General features: G+C 46.0%; 1 protein-coding gene across 1 annotated transcript; it reads right to left on the reverse strand.

Annotated features, from left to right (window-relative positions):
* Positions 1-249: 249 nt before the first annotated feature.
* LOC143961208 (ATP-dependent Clp protease proteolytic subunit, mitochondrial-like) lies at positions 250-17,581 on the reverse strand. Its single transcript, XM_077470434.1, has 7 exons — positions 17,419-17,581; positions 16,516-16,617; positions 12,176-12,247; positions 9,945-10,041; positions 6,671-6,858; positions 4,697-4,802; positions 250-2,139 (listed from the first exon to the last, which is right to left on the reverse strand). Exons 1-7 carry the CDS (start codon positions 17,440-17,442, stop codon positions 1,985-1,987), a joined length of 744 nt encoding a protein of 247 aa, XP_077326560.1. The 5' UTR covers positions 17,443-17,581; the 3' UTR covers positions 250-1,984.
* Between the last annotated feature and the right edge of the window lie 8,161 nt (positions 17,582-25,742).

Here is a 25,742-nt window from a genome sequence, read left to right on the forward strand (position 1 = left end):
TTCTTCCCACTGACCATCACACTAATGTATCATGAGTCGTAGATTTTCAAATTGTTAGCAGGGGTTCCCTGAGACCGGAGAACTATTTCAAGGGTTCCTCTGTGTTGAAAAGGTTGATCTAATATTTCCTTGCAGATTATACTTTTTCTTTAGACCAGTAAAAGAACAGAGTCCTCCTTTTCTCATAGTCTAAAGTTACAGAATTTAAATTTACTGCTTAAAACCAAAAAAAAAAATGTCTTGCTCAACTCTATGTGAAAATAATTTATTTCTAGTCATTTTTCTATCCCAGCCATGATAATGAGGCGATAATAAGGCATATATAAAAAATGGAAGATGTTTGCTGAAAAATATCACTGGTCAGAATGCTATAGGTCAGGGATATGCAATTAGCGGACAGCCAGCTGTTGCAGAATTACAAGTCCCATGAGGCATAGCAAGACTCTGACAGCCACAAGCATGACACCCAGAGGCATGATGGCACTTGTAGTTTTGCAACAGCTAGAGGTCTACTAATTGCAAATCCCTGCTATAGATAATCTCTCCAGCCAGAATGCTATATACAGCTACCTGTCAAAAATAGGTTTTGGGCACTTTCACTGACATGATTTGCATGACAAAAAAATAAAACATTTTAAATTAATTGTGGTATACAAAGGTCACAGAGCAGGTTATACTTGTTACAATGTGATCCAATATCTGTCATCATCCTTGAAGCATCCACTCCCTACTTCCACTTTAATTTCCTAAAGAACCACCCCCTACGCCCAGAACTGCCTGGCAATTCTTTACAGATGCTTCTGATATTTTTCTGTTATGGATAAAGCCCGTTGAACCAAGGGACCAGCCGTTTTTATATATTTCTAAAGAGGCTTCCATAGCAAGATCCTCTCCTGGATATTGCATTCAACCTCCTCCATCACAGCCAGGTATAGAGATCTTACTCTTTCTATTTTATTCTTTAGAAAGTGACTTAAGAATCCACCAGCAGGTCCTCAATGCCCAGTTAGTAACCCCCAGCTGTATACAGCTCACAAGTACCCTGCATCTTGGCTTAATGCTACATGACATGTTGGGCACCAAAAGGGAAAGAAAAGCAGACTGCAGTGGCTTGCCATTTATATGGCGCTGAGATTAAGTGTGTGTGTGAGAGTGTGTGTGAGAGTGTGTTCTTCCAGAACTCTAAATGATACATATTATTAAAGGCACTTAATTTATCTGTGCGCCAAGGTGCTATCTTTGTATAGAGATGTCAATGTGTCGCCCTTGGGAACCATACCAGAGGCCTCTATAGTTGACCACCACTGCCGTAAACCCTTGTAACAGTCATGGCAGCTGGGTGGAGATGGGAACTCAGGTGCAGATATACGACTGTGCAGAGTGCTGAAAAGATTTAAGAATCCTGTTCATCAACCCAACATGGATGTATAAGTTTTGGATGAATTGCCCCTTTAAATTCCCATCTGCTATTCTTGCCTGGGAATTTAGAAAACATGACTTAGGCTGGGTTTATATATATATATATATATATATATATATATATATATATATATATATGCAATTTGGATGCAGGTTTCCTGCATCCAATTCATGGGACTGGCTCTGAATGGTGCCAGTTCATACAGGGCGGAGGCAGATTGCAGAAGGGTCCTGTGCATGTCTGGGTCCAGGTCAGGTGCAAATTCAGGCAAAAATTCGGACCTGAACCGGTGACCGGACGCGCACCGGACCCCAGGCATGAACCCACAGCCACACATATGTCAGCCGCAAGAATAGCTGATGAAGACAGGAACTGATAAACATTGGCCAAAGATTATATATTCTCCCTGGAGGGGGCAGTACAACATAAAATAACAAAATACAGTCTATGAACCAGGGAATAAAACTAATAGAGAGAGAAAAAAAAAAAATCTTAATCTGGCTGGGCTTTCTCTATGATTATGAGGTCATTATGGGTCTTTTTAATTTTCACAGCTTTCTTTGCCTAAGGCTCAGACGGCAGTGATGTCTCTTCGGATTTCTGCACCAGTTCTGGTTCATCTTCTCCATCTTGTGGGGGGTGGACCAAGACTTTATCAAGGATGCCAAACACCTGAGCTTCTGTAGGGCTCATATATCGATCTCTCTCCATCACAGACTCTGCAGGAGAAAATATATTCTAGAACAGGCTGTACACCAGTGAGCTCATTATACTGTGCCATGAAAGGGTGCATCTGGTCGCTATCAAAAATGACAGTTCTACATATGATGTCAGTAATAGAAACCATTGTTTGGAAGGTGCATGTATGTTTATTTTTTTCATAGGGTTTTTAGGGCTCATTCACACCTGTTTTGGCCTCTTAAGAGCAATCTGCATTTAACAGGTAGTGAGGAGGCATTGTACTGCCTTACATTAACCTCTCAAACCCCACACTAGCACACAAGTACATATATTTGCTGGGCCCCACAGAAGTCCTGTTCACTTGAAGGGGTTGCACTTGTCTGGCACCATGCCTGCCAAAAGTGTCAACTAGTAGAAATCCTACCGTTACGGTGAAGCAAAAGCATTGGGGCTGCGGCATGTTTCTTCTGCAGCTAAAGGGGGGCCAATCAAAACACAACTCAGCCATGGGGGGTTTCTACCGCCCCTCAACCATTAGCATGAATGAGCCCTTAAGACCTCTTTCACACTGGGGTGCTTTTCAGGCATTTTAGCGCCTCTCAAGCCACCCCAGTGTGAAGCCAGATTGCTTGTAGGACGGGAAAAAAAAGTCCTGCAAACAGCATCTTTGGGGTGGTGCAGGAGCACTGTATACACCACTCCCAAAAGGCCCTGCCCATTGAAATCAATGGGAAGTGCCTGCAAAGAGTTTCGGCAGCGCCGCAACACGGGCGCTATTAACCCTTTCTTCAGCCGCTAGCGGGGGTTAAAAGCGCCCTGCTAGTGGCCAAAAGGCACCTCTAAGGCTAGCGGCGCTTTACCGCTAACGCCCCCCACACCACCCCAGTGTGAAAGGGATCTAAAGGCTTAGTTCACCTTTCAGATCATGTCACATGCAGATTTATGGTGTAACATGAAACATGCCAATTAGGTGAATTGTGCTACCGCTGTGAATGATGTGGACATATGTTTTACTACATTCAATGGCTGCAGCAGACACCTAATAAAAGTGTTCCCACAACTATATATTAACCAGTTCCCGACCGGCACACGACGATGTACGGCAGGCAAACTGGCGTACAGGCACGTCCAGTTGAATTTGCTGCCCTGCCATCGCGTGCGCGGCACTGGTGACGCGTGCAGGTCAGGACCCCCGTGAGTCTGGTCGCGGTCCCGTGGACTCGATCGCCGAAAGGGGAGATGCCGTTGTAAACAGCATCTCCCTGTTCTGCCTAGCAACAAGTGACACTGATCTCTGCTTCCTGTGATTGGAGCAGAGATCAGTGTTCACTAACACAAAGCCCAGCCCCCCCACAGTTAGTAACACGCCCCCAGGACACACTTAACTCCTACACTGCCACCCCCTGGTTAACCCCTTCACTGCCAGTGTCATTTACACAGGAATCAGTGCATTTGAATAGCACTGATCGCTATATAAATGACAATGGTCCCAAAAATGTGTCAAAAATGTCAGATGAGTCTGCCATAATGTCGCAGTCACAATAAAAAAAAAAGAATTGCCGATCGCAGCCATTACTAGTAAAAAAAAAAAAATTATTAATAAAAATGCCATAAAATCCCTTATTTTGTAAACGCTATAAATTTTGTGCAAGCCGATCAATAATCGCTTATTGCGTTTTTTCTTTACCAAAAATATGTAGAAGAATACGTATTGGCCTAAACTGAGGAAAAAAAAATGTTTTTTTATATATTTTTTGGGGATATTTATTATAGCAAAAAGTAAAAAATAATGCGTTTTTTTCAAAATTGTTTTTTTTTATAGCGCAAAAAAATAAAAACCGCAGGGGTGATCAAATACCACCAAAAGAAAACTCTATTTGTGGGGAAAAAAAAAAGACATTAATTTTGTTTGGGAGCCACGTCGCACGACCGCGCAATTGTCAGTTAAAGCGACGCAGTGCCGAATCGCAAAAAGTGGCCTGGTCTTCGGCCTGCAAAATGGTCCGGTTTGAAAGTGGTTAAAAAAACAAAACAAAACAAAAAAAAAAAACTGTAAATAAATGGTGCCGCGCTGCTTTTAAAACAAAGTTAATAAAATAAATATGTGCAACCAAAATAAAACTGTATGTGTTAGCGGTAAAGCAGCTTTTCGGGCACTTTTAACCCCCCCCTCCCCCCCCCCGCTAGCCGTTGCGGTGGCCATTGAGTTCAATACACCGCTCCCCCACCTCCTGAAAGATGCTGCTTGCAGGAATTTTTCTAACGTCCTGCAAACGCACCGCCCCAGTGTGAAAGCACGCGGGCTGCAGGGGAGGCTTTTTTCATGTGCTATTTTTTAACCCTTTAGCACCTGAAAAATGCCTCCGTGTGAAAGTGGCCTTATGATTAAACGGGCACAATGCAGGAGAGCTTAAAGTCACCTCTGTCTTTCTTGCATTACGTAAAAGGGGGGGGGGGGGGGATCTCTTGCTGTTATACAAAAAATAAAATTCAAGTCTCTGATCACTGTCTTTTTCCCCCCTCCATTATCTCTCTGCTATGGTATTTGGACCTAAGCCCCCCTACATAGTAGATGAACACTGGGTATCAACTCACCAATCACAGATAGCGGTTGCTTCGTATGTTTGGCATAAATTTCATTGATCTGCTTTTTCAGTTTTAGTATTTCCTCGGCTTGTATGGCGATATCAGTGGCCTGACCCTATGAATGATACAAAAAACAAACAAACAATCAGGATAAAACTCAATAGAATACAATGCAAAACCTCTATGGAGGCAACTATAGCCCATCCAGTAATTTATATCTGTACATCAAAACTTACTTTTTTATGTTTCTACAGAATAAAGATTAATTGAGTTTCTGTGGGAAATGTAAAGTGACTCTGTTGCTTGTAAAAACAAAGTTTTACAAAGGGCACCCTGAAAAGAAAAGGGACCTATAATTACCCCTCCCGTGATGCTGATCTCTGCTGTCTTAATAAGATGCACTGGCTCAAAAATCTTCACCGTTGGACACATCTGGGTGTGTCCAATCGCTACCCCCCTCTGCTAACTATGGTTCCTTCCACTGGCTCCTCTGTCCCTACAAGACACTAGTGATGTAGCAGCCAGTGGAAGGTACTACAGCACATGGCAGGAGACCAGGCAACTGCCAGACCTGGAAGTACATTTAAAGCAGATGTTTTTTTTGGCCACCATAGCACTTGAAATCAGTTGGAAGTAGTGGTGCAAGACAGGCAAGTATAAGTCCTAGCTTTGTAGGCTGGACTTTTGTTAAAGTGGTTGTAAATGCAGAAGTTTTTTTTTTAATCTTACTGCATTCTATGCAAAACCTTCTGTGTGCAGCAGCCCCCCCTAATACTTACCCGAGCCTCATCTCGATCCACCGATGTGCACGAGTGGCTCGGCTGTCCAAAACGTTCCCTCCTTATTGGCTAAAACAGCAGCAAAACGCCATTGGCTCCCACTGCTGTAACAATCAAGGTCAGTGAGCAAATGAGGAGTAGAGAGAGGGAGCGGGGCCAGGCCACAGCTCCCGTGTCTGAATGGACACAGGGAGCTGCAGCTCAACTCGGGTGCCCCCATAGCAAGCTGCTTACTGTGGAGGCACTCAACAGGAGGGAGGGGCCAGGAGCACTGAAGAGGGACCCAAGAAGAGGAGGATCGGGGCTGCTCTTTGTAAAACCACTACAGAGCAGGAAAGTACAACATGTTTGTTATTTTTAACCATTTGCCGACCGCTGTATGCCGATATACGTCAGCACAATGGCAGCGGTGGGAAAATGGGTGTACCTGTCTGTCCCTTTTAATTGGCGGGGTTAGCGGGCGCTTGCCGCCGCTTATAGCGTGACCATGCCCGCGGACTCGATGTCCGCCGGTCTCCCAGCGATCGCGTCACAGAGCCAGACATTTCCCCGTTCTGCCTTGTGACATGACAGAGATCACCGCTCTCTGCCTTTTTGCAGGTCCCCGGCCAATGCTCTTAGCTCCTCTCACCCGCCAAATTTCCCCGTAGTAAGTCAGTTGCTCTGTGTTCATAAAACACTCTCAGTCTCAGTTCAGTCCCCCGGCTGTGATTAATATCAGATGAGAACCAATGACTGCCGCTGCTGTCTCTAAGCCAATGAGGAGTAAGAGAGCCTCTGCTTTCATTCACATGCCTGGATCGGGCTCAGGTAAGTATGGGGGGCTGGGAGAGAAGTTGCAAAAAACGTTGTAAAAAAATAAATAAAATAACCTTCTTTTACAACCAACTGAGATTTCAATGTCAGTCAATGTGTTAGTCTTCATGTATTATAGGGAGCGCTACACATTAGTCTGCCAGAGACAAGGGCAATTCTCAGTACTTCTGGGTGTGGGGGAAGCAATCGACTCTTCCCTGACTGGCCAATCTTAGGGGTGGGGGGGGGGCTGTCTTGGCCTTTATAAATACACTTGGCCTGCACACTAGGCCATTAATATGGTCATAGATCTTATCAGTGAAGGCATAATATACTTAGGCTTTATACTAGTGTTATATTATCCCAGTGATCTGGATTTAAGAGGCCTGAACACAAGCCTGCATCTCACCCTGGCTCCTCCAGATGGCTGGTGGATCATGATTCTGGAGTTTGGCAGCGAGTGTCTCATTCCGTTGGAGCCGGCAGCTAAGAGGAGAGAGCCCATGCTGGCTGCCTGACCCACACACCACGTACAGATGGGGTTCAGGATGTACTGCATGGTGTCATAGATTGCCAGACCAGATGTCACAGAACCACCTGTAGAGAGAGGCATGCAAAAATCAGTATTGGAAGATCAATACATTTAGAATTTTGTTACAGCTTCTTCCTTCTTGTCCACCACAATGGAGTACCAATCTAACCGAGAAGAAAGACAGACAGAAAAAATTTAAATGAAGAAGCAGAAGAGGGGTACAAAGAGGAGGAAAGTGAGGAAGAAATTAGGAAAGAGAAATAAAAGACTACAGAATGTGCAACGGCCGGGAAATCAAATCCGGACAGTACAGACAGGCCTAGTCCAAATTCCAAATAGAACAGACTGTGCCAGCAGGGCTATCGGGGAGGATGAGGGCCATTCTACTGGGAGAAGAGGAACCAACAGTGCAAATAGCTGCACAATATGTTACAACATTTCACAGAGAGAGGCGAGAGAGAGAGGCGAGAGAGAGAGGCGAGAGAGAGAGGGGCGAGAGAGAGAGAGAGAGGGGCGAGAGAGAGAGACGAGAGAGAGAGGCGAGAGAGAGAGGGGCGAGAGAGAGAGAGAGAGAGGCGAGAGAGAGAGACGAGAGAGAGAGGGGAGAGAGAGAGGGGAGAGAGAGAGACCAGGAGGGGTAAGAAAAGAAAAGTCTGCTTTGTATTTATATGTGGGTGTAGGCGTGGTGAATATTGCATAAAAATGAATAGGCTATGCATCAACAGTCCCAGTTTACACGTTATAACAAACACTCATAATCAAAGTGTACACCTACAAAACTAGTTCCCATGATCATAGTTATTACATGACAGGCTCAAAAACGGTGGTGTCACTTATGCCGCGTACACACGATCGGATTATCCGGCAGACTTGTGTGGGCTCCGGCAGACTTTTTCTTCCCAAAAGCCCGACGGACTTAGAAAGAAGTCGCTGCCTCCATCAGCGAGATTGACACCTCGCTAGACCGGTCACCCGGTATGGACTTAAAGGGGAAGCCCTACGCCGAAAACGGCCTGGGGGTCCCCCCCAAAGTCCATAGCAGACCCTTATCCAAGCACACAGCCCGGCCGGTCAGGAAAGGGGGGGTGGGGACGAGCTTTGCAGCCCCCTCACCCCAAAGCACCTTGTCCCCATGTTGATGAGGACAATGGCCTCTTCCCAACAACCCTGGCCGTTGGTTATCAGGGTCTGTGGGCAGGGGGCTTATCAGAATCCGGGAGCCCCCCTTTAATAAGGGGGCCCCCAGATTAAGGCCCCCTACCCTATGTGAATGAGTATGGGGTACCATGTACCCCTACCCATTCACCTGGGGAAAAAAAGTGTACATAAAAAAAAAACAACACAACACAGGTTTTTTAAATACTTTATTAGACAGCTCCGGGGGTCTTCTTTCTTCCATCTTCGGGGGTCTTCTGCTCTTTTGCTAGCTCTTTCACTAGCGGAGGAGTCCAGCTTTCTTCTTAGTCGCCGCCGCTGTCTGGGGGGTCTTCTTCCGACTTCGGGGTCTTGTCCCACTCTCCGGTACTTCATGCCGGGCCTCCGCTTTCTTCTTCCAGCTTACTAGCATTGGCCCGGTCTTCTGTCGCTGTCTTCTGCTTCTTCTTCTCATTCTCTTCCGATCTTTACAACGCTCTCTCCGGCCATAATGCTGGGGACACGTTGTGCGGCAACTTATATAGGGACAAGGGGCGGGGTCACCGGGTGATGTCACATAGTGACCCTGCCCCTCATGATGTCACAGTCCCAGCATCCTCTGGGACTGTGACATCACCCGGTGACCCCGCCCCTTGTCCCTATATAAGTCGCCGCACAACATAAGTCGCCCCAGCATTGCGGCCGGAGAGAGCATCGTGTCAACATCGGAAGAAGAGAAGAAGAAGCAGAAGGCGGCGGCGGCGACAGAAGACCGGGCTAACGCTAGTAAAAGAGCTGGAAGAAGAAAGCGGAGGCCCGGCAAGAAGAACCGCAGAGCGGGACAAGACCCCCAAAGAGCGGGACAATACCCCCGAAGTCGGAAGAAGACCCGCGAAGTCGGAAGAAGACCCCCGAAGTCGGAAGAAGACCCCCGAAGTCGGCGACGAAGGAGAAAGCCGGGCTCCTCCGCTAGTAAAGGAGCAAGCAAAAGAGCAGAAGATAGCGGAGGAGTCCGGCGAGAAGACCCCCGATAACGGAAGAAGAGAAGACCCCCAGAGCTGTCTAATAAAGTATTTTAAAAGCCTGTGTTGTGTTTTTTTTTATGTACACTTTTTTTCCCCCAGGTGAATGGGTAGGGGAACGATGTACCCAATACTCATTAACATAGGGTAGGGGGCCGGAATCTGGGGGCCCCCGAATTCTGATAAGCCCCTCATCCGCAGACCCGACAACCAACTGCCAGGGTTGTTGGGAAGAGGCCCTTGTCCTCATCAACATGGGGACAAGGCGCTTTGGGGTGGGGGGGGCGCAGGGCGCTCGCTCTTCCCTACCCTCTTTCCTGACCGGCTGGGCTGCGTGCTCGGATAAGGGTCTGCTATGGACTTTTGGGGGACCCCCACACCGTTTTTTCGGTGTAGGGCTTCCCCTTTAAGACCATACCAGGTGACAGGGCTAGCGAGGTGTCAATCTCGCCGACATTGACTTCCTGTGCTAGTCCCATCTACCTGGAGCCACATTCAAGGTCCGCAGGTCCACTCGTTCGGAAAGTCCAGCGGACCTCCGCTGCAAAGTCTGGCGGGTTGTCCGCCGGATAGTCCGATCGTGTGTACACGGCATTAGAATAACACCTCGGTTCCATGGCTCCTGAGACTTTCCATCATTGGTTGGAAGCTGGAAGTAGTGCTGAAGCCGGCTGGAAGTTGTGTAAAGTAACAGTCAGCACTTATTATTAGATCTCCATTTCCCACCCCAAACTGGAGAGTTGGGGTGCTATAAAGGGATGAAGAAAGCCATGCGATTGTGTGTATTCTTCTCTCTCTAGGTAGTCTGTCTGCACACAGTCTTTGTGTTCATTATTTTTATAGCATTGACACTTCTCTGCATTGGTGCCATTTATGGACATTCTGGGAGATGCTTTTGAACATGAGAAAATACATTACAGTCTCCCTTTAACTGACATTTTATTTGATGTGCCATCTTTCAGCTCACAGAAAGGAAGGTAGGTTGGTGTATGTACCTGGACTGTTGATGTACATGTGAATTGGCTTCTTGTTACTCTCGGATTGCAGGAAGAGCAGCTGGGCGATCACCAGGCTGGCGAGCGAGTCATCAATCTGCAGAGAAGCACACAAGTAGGGAATGATGGGAAACAATGAGGGAGATTTACTAAAACTGGAGCACTCAGAATCTGGTGCAGCTGTGCATGGTAACCAATCAGCTTCTAACTTCAGCTTGTTCAATTAAGTTTTGACAATAAAACCTGGAAGCTGATTGATTACTATGCAGAGGTGAACCAGTTTTAGTAAATCATGCCCAATGAGTCCAAACTGAAAAAAAATAAATTCTGTGACCTAATAATCCCTCCTGCACTATAAATGTCAGCACATTGGGTGAATGTCAGCATTCTGAGAATACAGTCAGAATTACTAAAATCCCCTCAAAGCTTTAAACTATTCATGCAACTTCAAAAGTTCTCAATCTTTTTAAATCTACAATTTTCATTAAAATAATCCCTGGTGATTCTGCCATTTAGGCACTTCGTGTTAAGGGGTGACATCCATGTAACAACTGCTCTTCTGCATTGTCACCCCATCACATGCTTCCTGGTGGAGACTACAACCTCCCATGCAACCTACAGCAACCCATCGATCATGATGTTCCTGTCGATTTTGGCCATGAAACAGATAGAAGGGTTTGCAGGGATACATTCTAAGAAGCGCTTCCTCTCCTCATTGCTAATCGTTGTGGCGCCACCTCCTCAGATCCACGTCTAAGGATGGTCAGCATGATGGAAGTTCAAGAGGATGAATGGTGTGTTTTTTTTCTCTGCATTACTACCTACTGACCTCTACATTATTTACTAATGATCTATTGAGCTCGCCGCACTACGGACCTCGAAGCTCTCCGTTACCCACTACGGACCTCGGAGCTCTACGTTACGCACTAAGAACCTCTCCATTACGCACTAAGAACCTCGGCGCTCTCCATTACGGTCTAAGGACCTCGGCGCTCTCCATTACGGTCTAAGGACCTCGGCGCTCTCCATTACGGTCTAAGGACCTCGGCGCTCTCCATTACCCACTACGGACCTCGGCGCTCTCCATTACCCACTACGGACCTCGGCGCTCTCCATTACCCACTACGGACCTCGGCGCTCTCCATTACCCACTACGGACCTCGGCGCTCTCCATTACCCACTACGGACCTCGGCGCTCTCCATTACCCACTACGGACCTCGGCGCTCTCCATTACCCACTACGGACCTCGGCGCTCTCCATTACCCACTACGGACCTCGGCGCTCTCCATTACCCACTACGGACCTCGGCGCTCTCCATTACCCACTACGGACCTCGGCGCTCTCCATTACCCACTACGGACCTCGGCGCTCTCCATTACCCACTACGGACCTCGCTGCTCTCCATTACCCACTACAGACCTCGGCGCTCTCCATTACCCACTACAGACCTCGGCGCTCTCCATTACCCACTACGGACCTCGGCGCTCTCCATTACCCACTACGGACCTCGGCGCTCTCCATTACCCACTACGGACCTCGGCGCTCTCCATTACCCACTACGGACCTCGGCGCTCTCCATTACCCACTACGGACCTCGCTGCTCTCCATTACCCACTACAGACCTCGGCGCTCTCCATTACCCACTACAGACCTCGGCGCTCTCCATTACCCACTACGGACCTCGGCGCTCTCCATTACCCACTACGGACCTCGGCGCTCTCCATTACCCACTACGGACCTCGCTGCTCTCCATTACATGCTACGGACACACATTTGCCCTCCCCGGCCAGCCAGGCTTCAAGTTAACGATCTGGGTTGGATTTTTGAGGTGGACTGCAAGCCTTTTTTCCTTTATTTTTGCATTCATACCAGACCAAAAGGGGTTGGTATATAATTTTTTTTTTATGCGTGGGGTCCCCCTTAAATCTCATACCAAACCTCAGGTTTTGTATGAGTTGGGGGGACTGCCATTCCATTTTTTTTTTTTTTTTTTAACTATACCTAGGTTCTTTGCTTACATGATCAGGGATGTAAGTGAATGGGACCAGTGACAGCACTGGTTTTAAAAGACTTGTTGGTCTTAACCATTCACAGTAATATTGCTTTTATACGTTTGGCTCTCACCAAACAGGTAAATATATTCTTCAATGTCTGATTAGCTACAGTGGCCCTCAAAAAAAAATAAAGAAAAGAAAATAAAATAAAAAAAATAAATGAATGCTAGACTCACAGGCCCCATGAGGCAGATTATACGCTCCCGCAGTAATCTGGAGTAGATGTCATAAGCTCTCTCTCCTCGGCCCTAGAAAGGAAAAGAGCGTTATGAATTTATCGCAGCATATATATGTTTCCATAGGAAAACTAACATTGCAAAGATTTACATTTATTTTGTGCCATACTGCATCTGCATATCCTTTGTAGATCTTGTACTCCCTGCTATATGTAATAATTGAAGGAATGCATTGTCTTTTCAATAATATTTTTTACATCCCCATGATATCCAAATTAAAAATAAAATGTATGTTATATTTGTTTCTATGCTAAAACATTGCTAAAAAAAAGTTAATGCTGGTTTGAATAGAAAGGTGTCAGAACATATAGTACATCACAGTTTGTGGTGTATGGGGCTATGTAACTGCAGACCGGTCAGGGTCCCCATGATGACCCGTATCCACAGCCAAAAGCATCTATAATGGGCATGTGAGCGTTAGAACTGGACCACGGAGCAATGGAAGAAGGTGGTCTGATGAATTGTGTGTTTTCTTTTACATCATGTGGATGGCCGGGTGTGGTACGTCACTTACCTGTACATTGTTCTGTACCCCAATGTCTTTCCTGCTAGTAATTACAGTATGGTACAAAAGTGAGTACATCCCTCACATTTTTGTATATATTTTATTATATCTTTTCATGTGACAACACTGAAAAATGACACTTTGCTACAATATAAAGTAGTAAGTGTACAGCTTGTATAACAGTGTAAATTTGCCGTCCACTCAAAATAACTCAACACACAGCCATTAATGTCTAAACCGCTGGCAACAAAAGTGAGTACACCCCTAAGTGAAAATATCCAAATCGGGCCCAAAGCGTCAATATTTTGTGTGGCCGCCATTATTTTCCAGCACTGCCTTAACCCTCTTGGGCATGGAGTTCACCAGAGCTTCACAGGTTGCCACTGGAGTCCTCTTCCACTCCTCCATGATGACATGACAGAGCTGGTGGATGTTAGAGACCTTGCGCTCTTCCACCTTCCATTTGAGGATGCCCAACAGATGCTCAATAGGGTTTAGGTCTGGAGACATGCTTGGCCAGTCCATCACCTTTACCCTCAGCTTCTTTAGCAAGGCAGTGGTCGTCTTGGAGGTGTGTTTGGGGTCGTTATGTTGGAATACTGCCCTGCATCCCAGTCTCCGAAGGGAGGGGACCATGCTCTGCTTCAGTATGTCACAGTACATGTTGGCACTCATGGTTCCCTCAATGAACTGTAGCTCCCCAGTGATGGCAGCACTCATGCAGCCCCAGACCGCCATGCTTGACTGTAGGCAAGACACACTTGTCTTTGTACTCCTCACCTGGTTGCCGCCACACACGCTTGACAAACCATCTGAACCAAGTACGTTTATCTTGTTCTCATCAGACCACAGGACATGGTTCCAGTAATCCATGTCTTTAGTCTAATTGTCTTCAGCAAACTGTTTGTGGACTTTCTTGAACATAATTTTTAGAAGAGGCTTCCTTCTGGGACGACAGCCATGCAGACCAATTTGATGCAGTGTGAGGCGTATGATCTGAGCACTGACAGGCTCCCCACCCCTTCAACCTCTGCAGCAATGCTGGCAGCACTCATATGTCTATTTCTCAAAGAAAACCTCTGGATATGACGCTGAGCACGTGCACTCAAATACTTTGGTCGACCATGGAAAGGCCTGTTCTGAATGGAACCTGTTTGGACATTAATGGCTGTGTGTTTGAGTTATTTTGAGGGGACAGCAAATCTATACTGTTATACAAGCTGTACACTCACTACTTTACATTGTAGCAAAGTGTCATTTCTTCGGTGTTGTCACATGAAAAGATATAACATATATACAAAAATGTGTACTTACTTTTGTGAGATACTGTATCTGTAAAATGTACACGGAGCACAGCATGCACAGCTCAGTCTACATTCTGGCACAGTGCCTGTGTGCTGGGATGACTGTAATCCTGTGCATGTGCGAGAGCAACGTCATCCCGTACCAGCCAAAGATAGACATCCGGAAGAGCAGAAGATGCCGGTGATGTGTCGAATACTGTCCACCCTGTACTGTGCTTGCGCAGTACGGAGGACAAGAAGACGCCGAAGGTCTCCAAAGATGAACGGCGCCTGCACTCTGAGTCCAGGTTCAAGCCCCACCATCCAAGTGGACATAGAGTTAGAATAAAAAATAGCCGAGCAAAGCGAGGCCGTGCCCAAAGCATGGCAAGCGAAGAGAGCCCGCGAGGGGCCCTTTTACTAGGTGCTACGGTATGTCCACTTGGATGGTGGGGCTTGAACCTGGACTCAGTGCGCAGGCGACGTTCATCTTCGGAGACTTTCGGAGTCTTCTTGTCCTCCGTACTGGGCAAGAGCTGCGCCTGCGCAGTACGGGGCGGACACTATCCAATGGGGGGACAGATTTTGGCAGAACACCGGCACCACCGAGAGACCTCAGACTATTGAATTTTGGACCATAGTTCTGCTTTGGTAGCAGGTCCTACCAGCTCTTGATGAATGGTAGTTGACTGTGAGCTGCTGCTTAGAGCACCCCCAGAACAGCACAGCAACGCACATATGCATAAACTGGGCATTGGTGCGTTATGCAGTTGTAAAGGAGTTACGATCCTCTGAATTAATACCCGATACGGATCCATGATGCTCCCAACTTCTCCAAATAGCTTCTCTGCCTGTAAATCTCCACCACTTCGCAAGAGGGATACTGGAGACAGATCTGTTAGAGTGGTCACAGATACATACACTTTACATCAGGGGTCTCAAACTTTTCAGGGCCCTCCAGCTTTTGCAGAACTACAAGTCCCATCATGCCTCTGTCCGTGGGAGGAATGCTTGTAACTGTCAGCCTTGCAATGCCTCATGAGACTTGTAGTTCTGCCAAAGCTGGAGGGCCGCCAGTTTGAGACCCCTGCTTTACATGAATCTGAGGTTCAGTGGCAAGGTCTGCCATTTGTCACACTCCCGCGAGACAGATTTCTAAAGACTGCCTAGGACACTCTTTGGACTTGTTTACATTATCATTAGCCCTCAAAACAAGCGATCTAGGGTGGATCGCTCTTCCGAGGGCATTTGACAGGCACTGAGTAGGCTTTGTGTGTGTGTTTTAACCCTTAAGGGTTAAGGTTCACAGCATGCAAGTGCGACGGAGTTGACGCATTTTTTCGTGTGTCTTGTATCGGGCAGCCGTTTCATTTCAATGGGCTGCCCTATGCGCAAGAAATGCGTAAAAAAAAGTCCTTGATCCTTCCACAAGATTGTGCTGCACAGAATTGCACATGTGTGTTTCCTCCAGGTACTCCGGTTTCCTCCCACACTCGGGGGCGGCACAGTGGTGTAGTGGATAGCACTTTTGCCTAGCAGTAAGAAGGGTTGCTGGTTCAAATCCCAACCACAACACTACCTGCCTGGAATTTGCATGTTCTCCCTGTGCCTGCGTGGGTCTCCTCTGGGTACTCCGGTTTCCTCCCACATGCCAAAGACATGCTGGTAGGTTAATTGGATCCTGTCTAAATTGTCCCTAGTATGTATGAATGCGAGTTAGGGACCTTAAGTTGTAAGCTCCTTCAGGGTAGGGACTGATGTGAATGTACAATGTATATGTAAAGCGCTGCGTAAATTGACGGCACTATACAAGTACCTAAAATTAAAAAAATAAATAAATGTGTGGGGGTGCCATTAAGAATTCGATTGTGCTGCAGTTCCATGCAGCACAATCTTGTGAAAGGATCAAGGACTTCTTTTATGCATTTCTTGCGCATAGGGCAGCCCAATGGACTGAAATGAAACGGCTGCCCGATACAAGACAAAATGAAATGAAAAAATGCGTCAACTCTGTCGCACTTGCATGCTGTGAACCTTAAGTTAAAACACACACTCAAAGCCTCCTCAGTGCCTGTCAAATGCCCTCTGAAGAGCGATTAAGAATTAATGGCACCGCCACACGTCCTTTAAAGGGCAGCACATCTCTGTGCATGTAGAGAAAATGCATGATTTTGCGTATACTTGACACGTACAAAAAGCCTCTAAAGCCTGCATCCACGAGCTGCAACTGCATGCATTACACATAGTTGTGGCGTGGCTCCATTTACTTGGATGGGTCAGTGTAAAGAAGCCCTTTATGAATTCTAGGAGGTGATTAGAGACAAACTGATGGATTAAAAGGGAAGGGTGCAGGTTGTTCCCCTGCAGGCAGTAAGATCCACACTTCTGTCCCCCAACGAACACTTCCCAGTGAGGATTTCCATCCTATTGGTGGCTATAAGGCAACAGACAGAGGAAGGCCAACAAGGAAGAAGAACTCTGTCTCCACTTACCGTCTGTTCCACCACGATGGGGATAAGAGGGGAGAGTCTGGGGGGGACCCGATGTAAACTCCGGACTTGAGATAGCGAGCATATTCCTTTCAGCAGTGGCCTCTGCAGAACACACACAATACATTACAGTGGTGGAAAAGTATTACAATGTTGTATAGTTACAATTTATCCCACATCCCACAGTCCAGAGTTACTCACCCCACAGTCCAGAGTTACACACCCCACAGTCCAGAGTTACACACCCCACAGTCCAGAGTTACACACCCCACAGTCCAGAGTTACACACCCCACAGTCCAGAGTTACACACCCCACAGTCCAGAGTTACACACCCCACAGTCCAGAGTTACACACCCCACAGTCCAGAGTTACTCATCCCACAGTCCAGAATTAAGGATGAGCTCCGGCGTGTCGCATACTACACATGCAGAGCCCGCCAGGAAGTCGGCGCTGCACTAACCACAGGCAGTGAGACATTGCCCCGACGTGCGGCTGCAGAGATCGGGCAATGTCTCACTGCCTGTGATTAGCACAGCGCCGACTTCCTGGCCGGCTCTGCATGTGGAGTGTGCGGACACGCCTGAGCTCATCCTTATCCAGAATTACTCATCCCATAGTCCAGCATGCATTTGGAGTGTGGGAGGACACCCACCCAGGTACAGGAAGAACATGCAAACTCCAGGCAGACAGTGTCCTCTTTTGAACCAAGGACAGTGCTGCAAGGCAGGACTACTAACTACTAAGCTGCTGTGCATGCTGGGAGTTCTAGTTCCACAGCAGCCCTTCCTCCCTCATTAAAGGACAGAAGTCCTGTACAGGGGCTGTACATTCTCCCCCTGTGCTGTCCATACAATGTCACTGCACATTCTGCTCCCCATCCCCTGGTCTGACCCCAGGTTACTCACTGTCCCTCTGATCAGCAGATCCATGTTGTCCCCCGTGCCAATGTCTCATGTACTTCTACAAATGTCAACTAAATTAAATACAACATAAAACTGTCTGCAGGTGTAAGACTAGCTATACTTTGGCGGCCATTGCTACGGAGACCAAACCATGTGCAATATAAGGAAGGGATCTTAGCAAACATGGCTCCTACTGTGGAGACACAGATAGAAAATAGAGCTGGAGTCTGAACTCGGGGCGGAAATGACCTCAGAAAACATAACAGGGTGCCGCCATGATTCCTCCTTTCCAGTACTTGGTGTTATATATGCTATATAAAAATATGTTTTTTATTATTATTATTATTCTTACTGTATAAAGATAAAACTAGTAAGACAAAGTATAAAAGGGAAAATATTAATATTATTATTAACAAAAGCAACAAATTTATTACTACAGAGGGGAAAAAATACAGAGAAACAAAGGTATAAAAGTTAAAAAGATTATTATTAATATGATCACATGTATTACGAAAAATAAAAATATTAAGAAAAAGTATAAAGGGAAGCGACTATTTGTATTATTACAACCAAAAAGAACACATTTATTATTACAGATTAAATATATATATTTTTAAAATAAGGTGTAAAAGTTGAAAAGAATATTATTATTAATAATAGCGACTAATTTATTAGCAAAGAGAAAAAAAATTAAGAGAAGCGTAAAAGAGAAAATATTATTATGATTATTATAATTAATATTAACAGCAGCACATTTATTATTATGGAGAAAAGCATTAAGACAAACTGAGTGTCTAATTTATAAACACTATAAAAATTTAACTGTTGCCCCTAGAAAACTATTTCTTATTGGACCATTTGACTTCATTCCCGGGAGTTCCACGGTGTTTACGCTCACACAGTCCTACATTGGATTTATTATTATTATTATTGTTATTGAAGTAGCTCTGACTGGCATTAGATGTCCTTGATGACACCCTGGAGAAGGGACGAAACACGTTGACACATTTCCGGTTTTCCAACCATTAATGTTACTTCTGCCCTCCGTGGAACACACTCTGATCAGCAGCGAACCCAGATGAGTCCATTCTCTGTACTTATGCCTGTTTGCCTGTTTTTACCAGAAATTTTTCAGAAGTGGGACTCTAAGTGCGCAATCAGTCTGCATCTAACAGTACTTCACTATAAGCCTCTATTTTTGTTTTGTCGAGCCTGGTGGATCCATTTGGTCACCCTCAAGACCTTTTTAAGTGTGGAGAGCTGTCTGAAGAGTGCCAACGTTGACCCTATGTAGCTCCCTGCTCCTTATAGGCAGACGCTATTATTTTTTCAAATTTAGTTGTCTAAAGCTGTAGTTTGGCTCAGGCTAATTTTCCCTAAAAGTTCTGGCTTCTGTGCCAGTCCAGCTGGGTTGCACTGGTTCCCACTTGAAGGTAGGTGTCGCTGTCACCACCGGTAGGTGTGGAAATGCGGCAGGCTGGATGTATTGAATACTACCTCTTGCTCAGAAGTAGCTCAGTGGGAGTGTTTTCCCTGCTGTGCATTCTGGGAGAGGGTATTTAAGGTACAGACGCCATTTTTGGTGGTTCTTTTGCGGGGTCCGCGATCCTGACCTCATAGCCCTCCTGGCCTGGGGTCTGTGCCGCATAGTTCTGCGCCTCGGAGCCGGCTGGCCCGGGGCTGTGCAACTGAGAGGGTGGGCCCACAAAAGTCTTGGGGCCTACTGATCCAGGGGTGGTCCTGTGCTGTCTCGCCTGAGGGGAGAAGCCAAGAAAACTGGAGAATCCAGGGGAGGACTTTTCCGGTAGAGGACCGAGCGCAAGGCTGGTGTCTCTGGAGGAGGCTGGAAACTCAGTTAGAGGACGCAACCCTGATTAACACCCATACAGTATCGGGGGGTCGGCTGAAAGAATCTGGTACTGTATGGCAGTTCTTCTAAACTCTCAAGATTTCTTAAGTTTAATTGACAAGTCTGTGGCAGAGACTTTGTTGAGCATCTCATCGGCTGCTAGGTCAAGTGAGAGGGGCCTATCCGGTGGTTGCTGGATCCAGTCTGTGGAGCTGTTTGTCCTCTGGATCTGACCAATACCTCTAACCCGCAATTACTAGGATTACTAGTTGCCTGAACTCCCCCTTTATCCTCTGACCCTCTATTGAAGGACTTTTGTGCTTATCCTGAATAAATGTTAAAAAAAGGACTAAGTGTCGGATTCAACATCATTTGGGCTACTTTCCAACGGGACCCCTGTGACGGAGAGGCGAGCCGGTGAGGCAACGGTAATCCCAAATAAAACCAGCAGCTCCTTTGGGGGTTAGTGCTACACCTACAATACTAGATCATTAGATCACAGCAAGTTTGACCCACCAACTGCAAAGCTTGAGGGTCCATTCATTTTGGTGAGTGGGGTCACAAGAGGGGAGTGTGGCAGATGACACACCAATATATTTGGAGCACTTCAGGACTTTATTTTGTTTGGAGCACTTTAACGTATTGTAAGAGATATTTGATTGTATTAACATCTTAAATGCTGTTTATATACATATATTCGGTCTTTGAGGTTGTAGCACTTTGTGGACAGTTGCTGCAGGTTTAATTTATATAATTATAATTTATTCACTTTTTACATTGATCGCGCGAGTTTATGGTTTATTATATGGCATTGTTGGTTTCACGTTTTTTTTTTTAATCAACAAAAAGGTTTTTATTGATGAGAATACAAGGCATTACATGAAATATAATACACATGTATGACATTTGAGTACGTATAATGAGAATAACAGGAATCTTAATTTTCACAACAACATAAAAGTGCCTTTAACTGTAAAGTTATCACTGTTCTCATACACCCAGAAAGAGAAATCAGTGCAGCAGCCTAGTGCTCATTCAATAAAGAAACACAACTGAAATAGGAATTAGATTAAAAGTCCAGTATTTAACCAACCATTGACATATCATCATGGGTTCAGATCTGTCAATCATGCAAAACACTCACATCATGTCTCAAAACTTAACACACATTATAAAACTCCAATAGCAGCTTCATATGTCCAACTATCCCATCAGCAGCCTATCTAGAGCCATTTATGGCGTAGCCACCTCTGGGGAACTTAACCAACTCTGCCACTAGAGGGCCCCATTAGGGTTGCCAGCCTCAGTAAAACCAGGGACAGTATGTACAAATCTGTGTTTTTTTTTACATCTGTCTCTGAAATGTCCCTTACTGACATCCTTTTGGTCTAAAAATCCCAAGATTATAGCTGCCCCACCTCTCCAGTACCTTTTCAGCCAATAGAAACATGTCTGTGTATACTGTGTGATTGTATACTGTGTGTGTGTGTGTTTGTGTATACTGTGTGGCCCCATAATGTCTGATTTCCTGGGGGCCCCATAATCTCCTATTCCCCGGGGGCCCCATGAGTTGTCAGTCCGCCCCTGCACGGGACCCACTCCCAGGATTTGATTCCACTGCTCACCATCAATGGGGTTGACATCTCGCTCCCACCCCTCTCTACATGGCAGCAAATCTGGGGCTTATATGTGAGATATTAGGTGGATATAGATTCTGAAAATGATTCCCTTCTTTTCTGGGTCAGAGTATATGGATTCAATCAGCGTGGGGTCTTCTAGTTGCATATTAGAGTGTCTGCTCTGATATCTAATGCCATGTTGTAGTTGTATAGATTGAAAGCGGTGGCCTTTGAGTGCAGGGAATTCGTTCAGTAATTGGGTGAGGAATCTAACCCCAACCCTTTCCCAAAACGACGGGCTGGGTACCCTGGTCAGGTCAATGTAAAAGTGGTTGCGCCATATAGGGGTCTGACGGAGATAGCCCATCATTCCCAGTGTGGTTTTGACCTTTTTCCAAATTTTCATCAGTGACCGAACTGTGGGGCAAGTAGAGGGAACTCCAGGGAAACCCATTTCCATATTAGACAGGGCAGTATAGTCCATGTTAGGGCCCAGGAGAAGACCCATAGAGGAACCTGACCCCTGCTCAAGATCCCATCCCGTGAAATGTTGCAGTTGCGCAGCCAGGTAGTATATTAGAGCACGCGGGACTGGTTACACGTTACAGTCTTTATTTAATTTGAGCAGTTAATTGTTCATGCAGCACTACACATGCAGCATGCTTGTTTCCTCAAAAGTTATACATTTTCTGTTATCATTTGCACACTGACAGTGCAACTGGTTGCACCCTACAGATAAAACTTTTAAGGCTAAAAGCCTGCACCACCACTAAAGGCCTGCACCACCACTAACATCCTGCACCACCACTAAAAACATAACTCCTAACTGTCCCTGATTTGGAGCAATGTCCCTCTGTCCCTCTTTCCCCATCATTTGTAACTCATTTTGGTCTGATCCCTATAACTGTATATAAAATGCACTTTTTATCTTTCAAAAAGTGTTTCCCAGTGCTAAACCTTTCATCCAAACTCTAAATTGCTGCATTTGTACATTTTAAAAGCTGACCACAGATTTTGGACCACCTGGTATTATACAGACTTTAATGCTCATTCCCTGCAACTACGGTATATGCAATAATTGGGATATCTCTCCCTGGGCTAGTTATAGGCTAAATCAGGGCTTCTCAACCTTGGCGAGATCGGAGCCTGGTAAATTCTTCCAATACCCCCCCCCCCCCCCTCCTTGAACCAACGGTCAAAAAAAATGTATACTCACAGAAAAACATTATTGGAATACAAACTATGTATTGAAATGCTGAAAGTCTTTGAGTAGGGTTGGTTGACACTATGGGGGGGGGGTTCTTAAGTGGGTTTGTGGACTATGCAGCTGACTTGGTGGCCCTGTAGGGGATTCTACAGAGCTGGGATCCACTATGAGTGATGGGGGTCTCTGGAGGGGCCTGTGGGTCCTTCAAGTGGCAGACTAAAGTTCACTGCAGGGATTGGGAGGCATTGATAAAGATTGGGGGCACTATGGGGGGCTGGAGCCTCTGCAGCCAGCTAGGGTGAACTGTGGGAGGTTGACAAACACTGGACCACCATGGGAGGTTGGGTGGCACTATGGGCACTGAGGAAGGTTGGGGGATCTGCAGGTAGCTGGCAATAGGGATGCCGCCCAGTGGTTGAGAACCACTGGGCTAGATAAAGCCCTAGGTCTGTACCAACTTGGTGCACCTACCTCTCCTGCCCATAAAATTAAAGCAGCCTGGAGGCTTTTTATGGTGCTCTGATCTCATTTTAGCATAGTCAAGTTGATAGCTGGAACATTTACCAAGATAGAATGATGATCTGTGTCTGTTTAGTATTTCTTTACAAAGCAGATATGGGCTCTGCCCTTTAGACAAGCCTGGAAGACACTGTAATCATGTTTTTTTCATTAGGGAATTCCCCTGCACTAGCTGTTGGATATATCACTGTTCCATGGAGAGGGCATTCAGTGACTGCACCTAACCAAAGACTGTTATATAACCAGCCATTTCTTATTCTGCAGGCTTTCAGTTGATACTTCCAGTGCACACAAGACATGCTCCCATGCAATGTTCTCTTCAATTTTATTGTTTTAAAAGTATTTGGGAATTAATTTCTGGCACAGCACCATATACAATTTTCTTTTTATAAGAACTCAACCTTTATTTTTTTTTAAGTAATAGTCTCCTCTCCCCAGAGTTCAGACTGCGGCATTGTAATTTTGCTGCAAGGCACAAAGTGAGAGGGTGCAGCAGAGGCTGATCTGTGCCAGACATTTGTAAACACAGCCAAGAACAGCACAGGCAGCAGGATTTACATGATTATGTCATCTCTGAACTGGCATCTTAGTCCAGGAAACAGATGCTGACAGTGAATGATGCCTGAACAAAGATGGCACCACTCTTCTAGAGAGAAACGTAGAGGAGGGCATAGCCAGGGGGAGTCTGTTAGAGTTAATAAATACCTAGAAATACTAGGCTTGAAGCTGAAGTTTAGGTGTGGATTCTTTTTCATAGTTACATAGGTCCATCTGGGACTAATGTAGTAGGCATGTGCCATACTTGGCTGATTCCAGTGGAAGCTAGAAATCAATATAGCAGGCACCATTAGGGAGCACAGGAGGTCACTTGTTTGGCATGGGCACCATTCCGAGAACTCTGTGGGGTTGATTTACTAAAACTGGAGAGTGCAAAATCTGGTGCAATTTTGCATAGTAGCCAATCAGCTTCTAACTGATGAAAAAAATAACTGAAAGCTAAATGGTTTCTATGCAGAGCTGCACAAGATTTTACACTCTCCAGTTTTAGTAAATCAACCCCTTTGCAATGTTTCACAGGCTCTGTTCTTCTGATATGCCATGTTCTACCATGCACCCCTTTTAATTACTTCAGACCAGGCTTTTGGACAGTTCAAGAAACTGAAAACTTCTGAAACATTGCAAGTAAGGCCCCTTTCACACATGCGGACATTATGTCCGTATTTCATCCATCCGTTTGCGGATGAAATACGGACATATATGCATTCCTATGGGATAGCGGGTGTCTGCGGATAAACATCCGCAGACACCCGATTTCGTCCGCCTCTGCTACTGTCCGATTCTGCAGATGGAGGAAAAGCCTATTTTTCTATCCGTCTGCAGAGCGGATCGGATAAACACGGAGAGACGGTCCGTGCTCATCCGATCCCCCATAGGGGAGAGCGGAGAGCTGACAGGGCGGTCCCGGCACAGTGTGCCGGGACCTCCCTGTTATCCGCCGGCTCAGCGGGGACAACGGAGCGATCCCCGCTGAGCAAGCGGATCATCACGGGGCGGACCATTACTGATCCGTCCCGTGTGAAAGGGGCCTAATAATGCATACTTGGTTCTCCTCACTAACTAAGCTTTGGCTGCCCAGGCCCTCTCTCCGCAAGTCCTCTCTACCAGCTGTATGCTTGGGGCATAATGGTGACCCTCTTGGCATGTTTGGCATGGTGATTGTTGTCCTCGGAGAGTCCTACAAGATAAGCTCTGAGGCCTCCTGTAGAGCCATGACCGGGGAGATCTGGAAGAGCAGGTCGATCTTGAAGTCCCGTGCAATCTCTATGACAATTTGCTGAAAGGGCGGCTTGGTGGAAATGGTGAAATGAGCAGCTTGGTGGATTTCTGGTAGCCATAAATCTCACCTGTCCCTGATTTCGAGGGACTGTCCCTGATTTGCAACAAAATCCCTCTGTCCCTCTTTCCTCCTCATTTGTCCCTCATTTTGGTCTGATGTATATATTTGTATATAACATACACTACTTATCTTTCAAAAAGTGTTTCACAGTGCGAAACCTTTCATCTGATTTCTACGGGGGGCATTCAAGTTAAAACAGGACTTTTTGAGTTTATAAAATACAAGAACAAATTTCAAGGAGTGGAAACTGCATTTATTTTTCGGCATACTTTATACAATTATCGCAGCATTTAATTAATGTCTGAAAAGCTTTGGCATAGAAAAATTTGTCAGTATGCCTGACCGATCCAAGGACAGCCTGCTTCACTTCCTCATCAGTGCTGAAATGCTGACCTTCGAGTGGAAAGCTGTCTTGGTACCCAGCTTATTTTTTGAAAATGCTAATGTTTGTGAATGATCGCGTTTACCATTCCGACAGAAAGATTTGTTTCTAGTGCAGTTTCAGGTTATTATTATTATTATTATTCAGGATTTATATAGCGCCAACAGTTTGCACAGTGCTTTACAACATGGGGGCAGACAGTGCAGTTATGTAGCCAAGTCCCGGGTCCCCTTTGGTCTAATGACAACCTCCAGAGTTATGGATAGCTAACATCCTTCTATGTAAAGTGGGTTATAAGGCATAGTGAGTGTGATGCAAGGTAGATTCATGGGCGCCAGACACTTCTTGAATGCAAAGAGAATTATTGTCTCTTAAACAGAACTGTGGGAGAGAGGGATTAGGGCCAGGACACCCTTTTAGTAGTAGCAATGTTAATTGTAAGACTCCGATACTTCTATAGGTAGACAGCCATGCAGGGAAAGGAACCCAGCCGGACACCACATCTGCATATGTAGACATGCCGTCTCCTATGGCAACAATCTCAAACAATTCCTAACAGGGGTTACAATGAACTCTTTCACTTCCTCCACAGTCTCCTCTTGTAGATCTTCACTCAACTGAGCTCACAGTCTCTCTTACTAGACTTGCTGATCCACTGCCACTGGATCTCCTGAGCTCTTCCTATCTTCTCACCGAGTATTTTCCTCAAGCGTCACCCCCACGTCCCTGTTGGGTCCCTAGCTTGGCATTCAGGATACTCCTCAAATGTCACCACACTGGCCTGCTTGGTCCCTGGCTTGGCACAAAAGGCTCCTCTGCAAGCGGCACCTCTGCTGGCTGGGCCCCTTGCTTAA

This window comes from Lithobates pipiens, unplaced genomic scaffold (assembly GCF_037356315.1).
Source record: "Lithobates pipiens isolate NorthernLeopardFrog02 unplaced genomic scaffold, aLitPip1_a1.2 Scaffold_8, whole genome shotgun sequence".
NCBI lineage: Eukaryota > Metazoa > Chordata > Amphibia > Anura > Ranidae > Lithobates > Lithobates pipiens.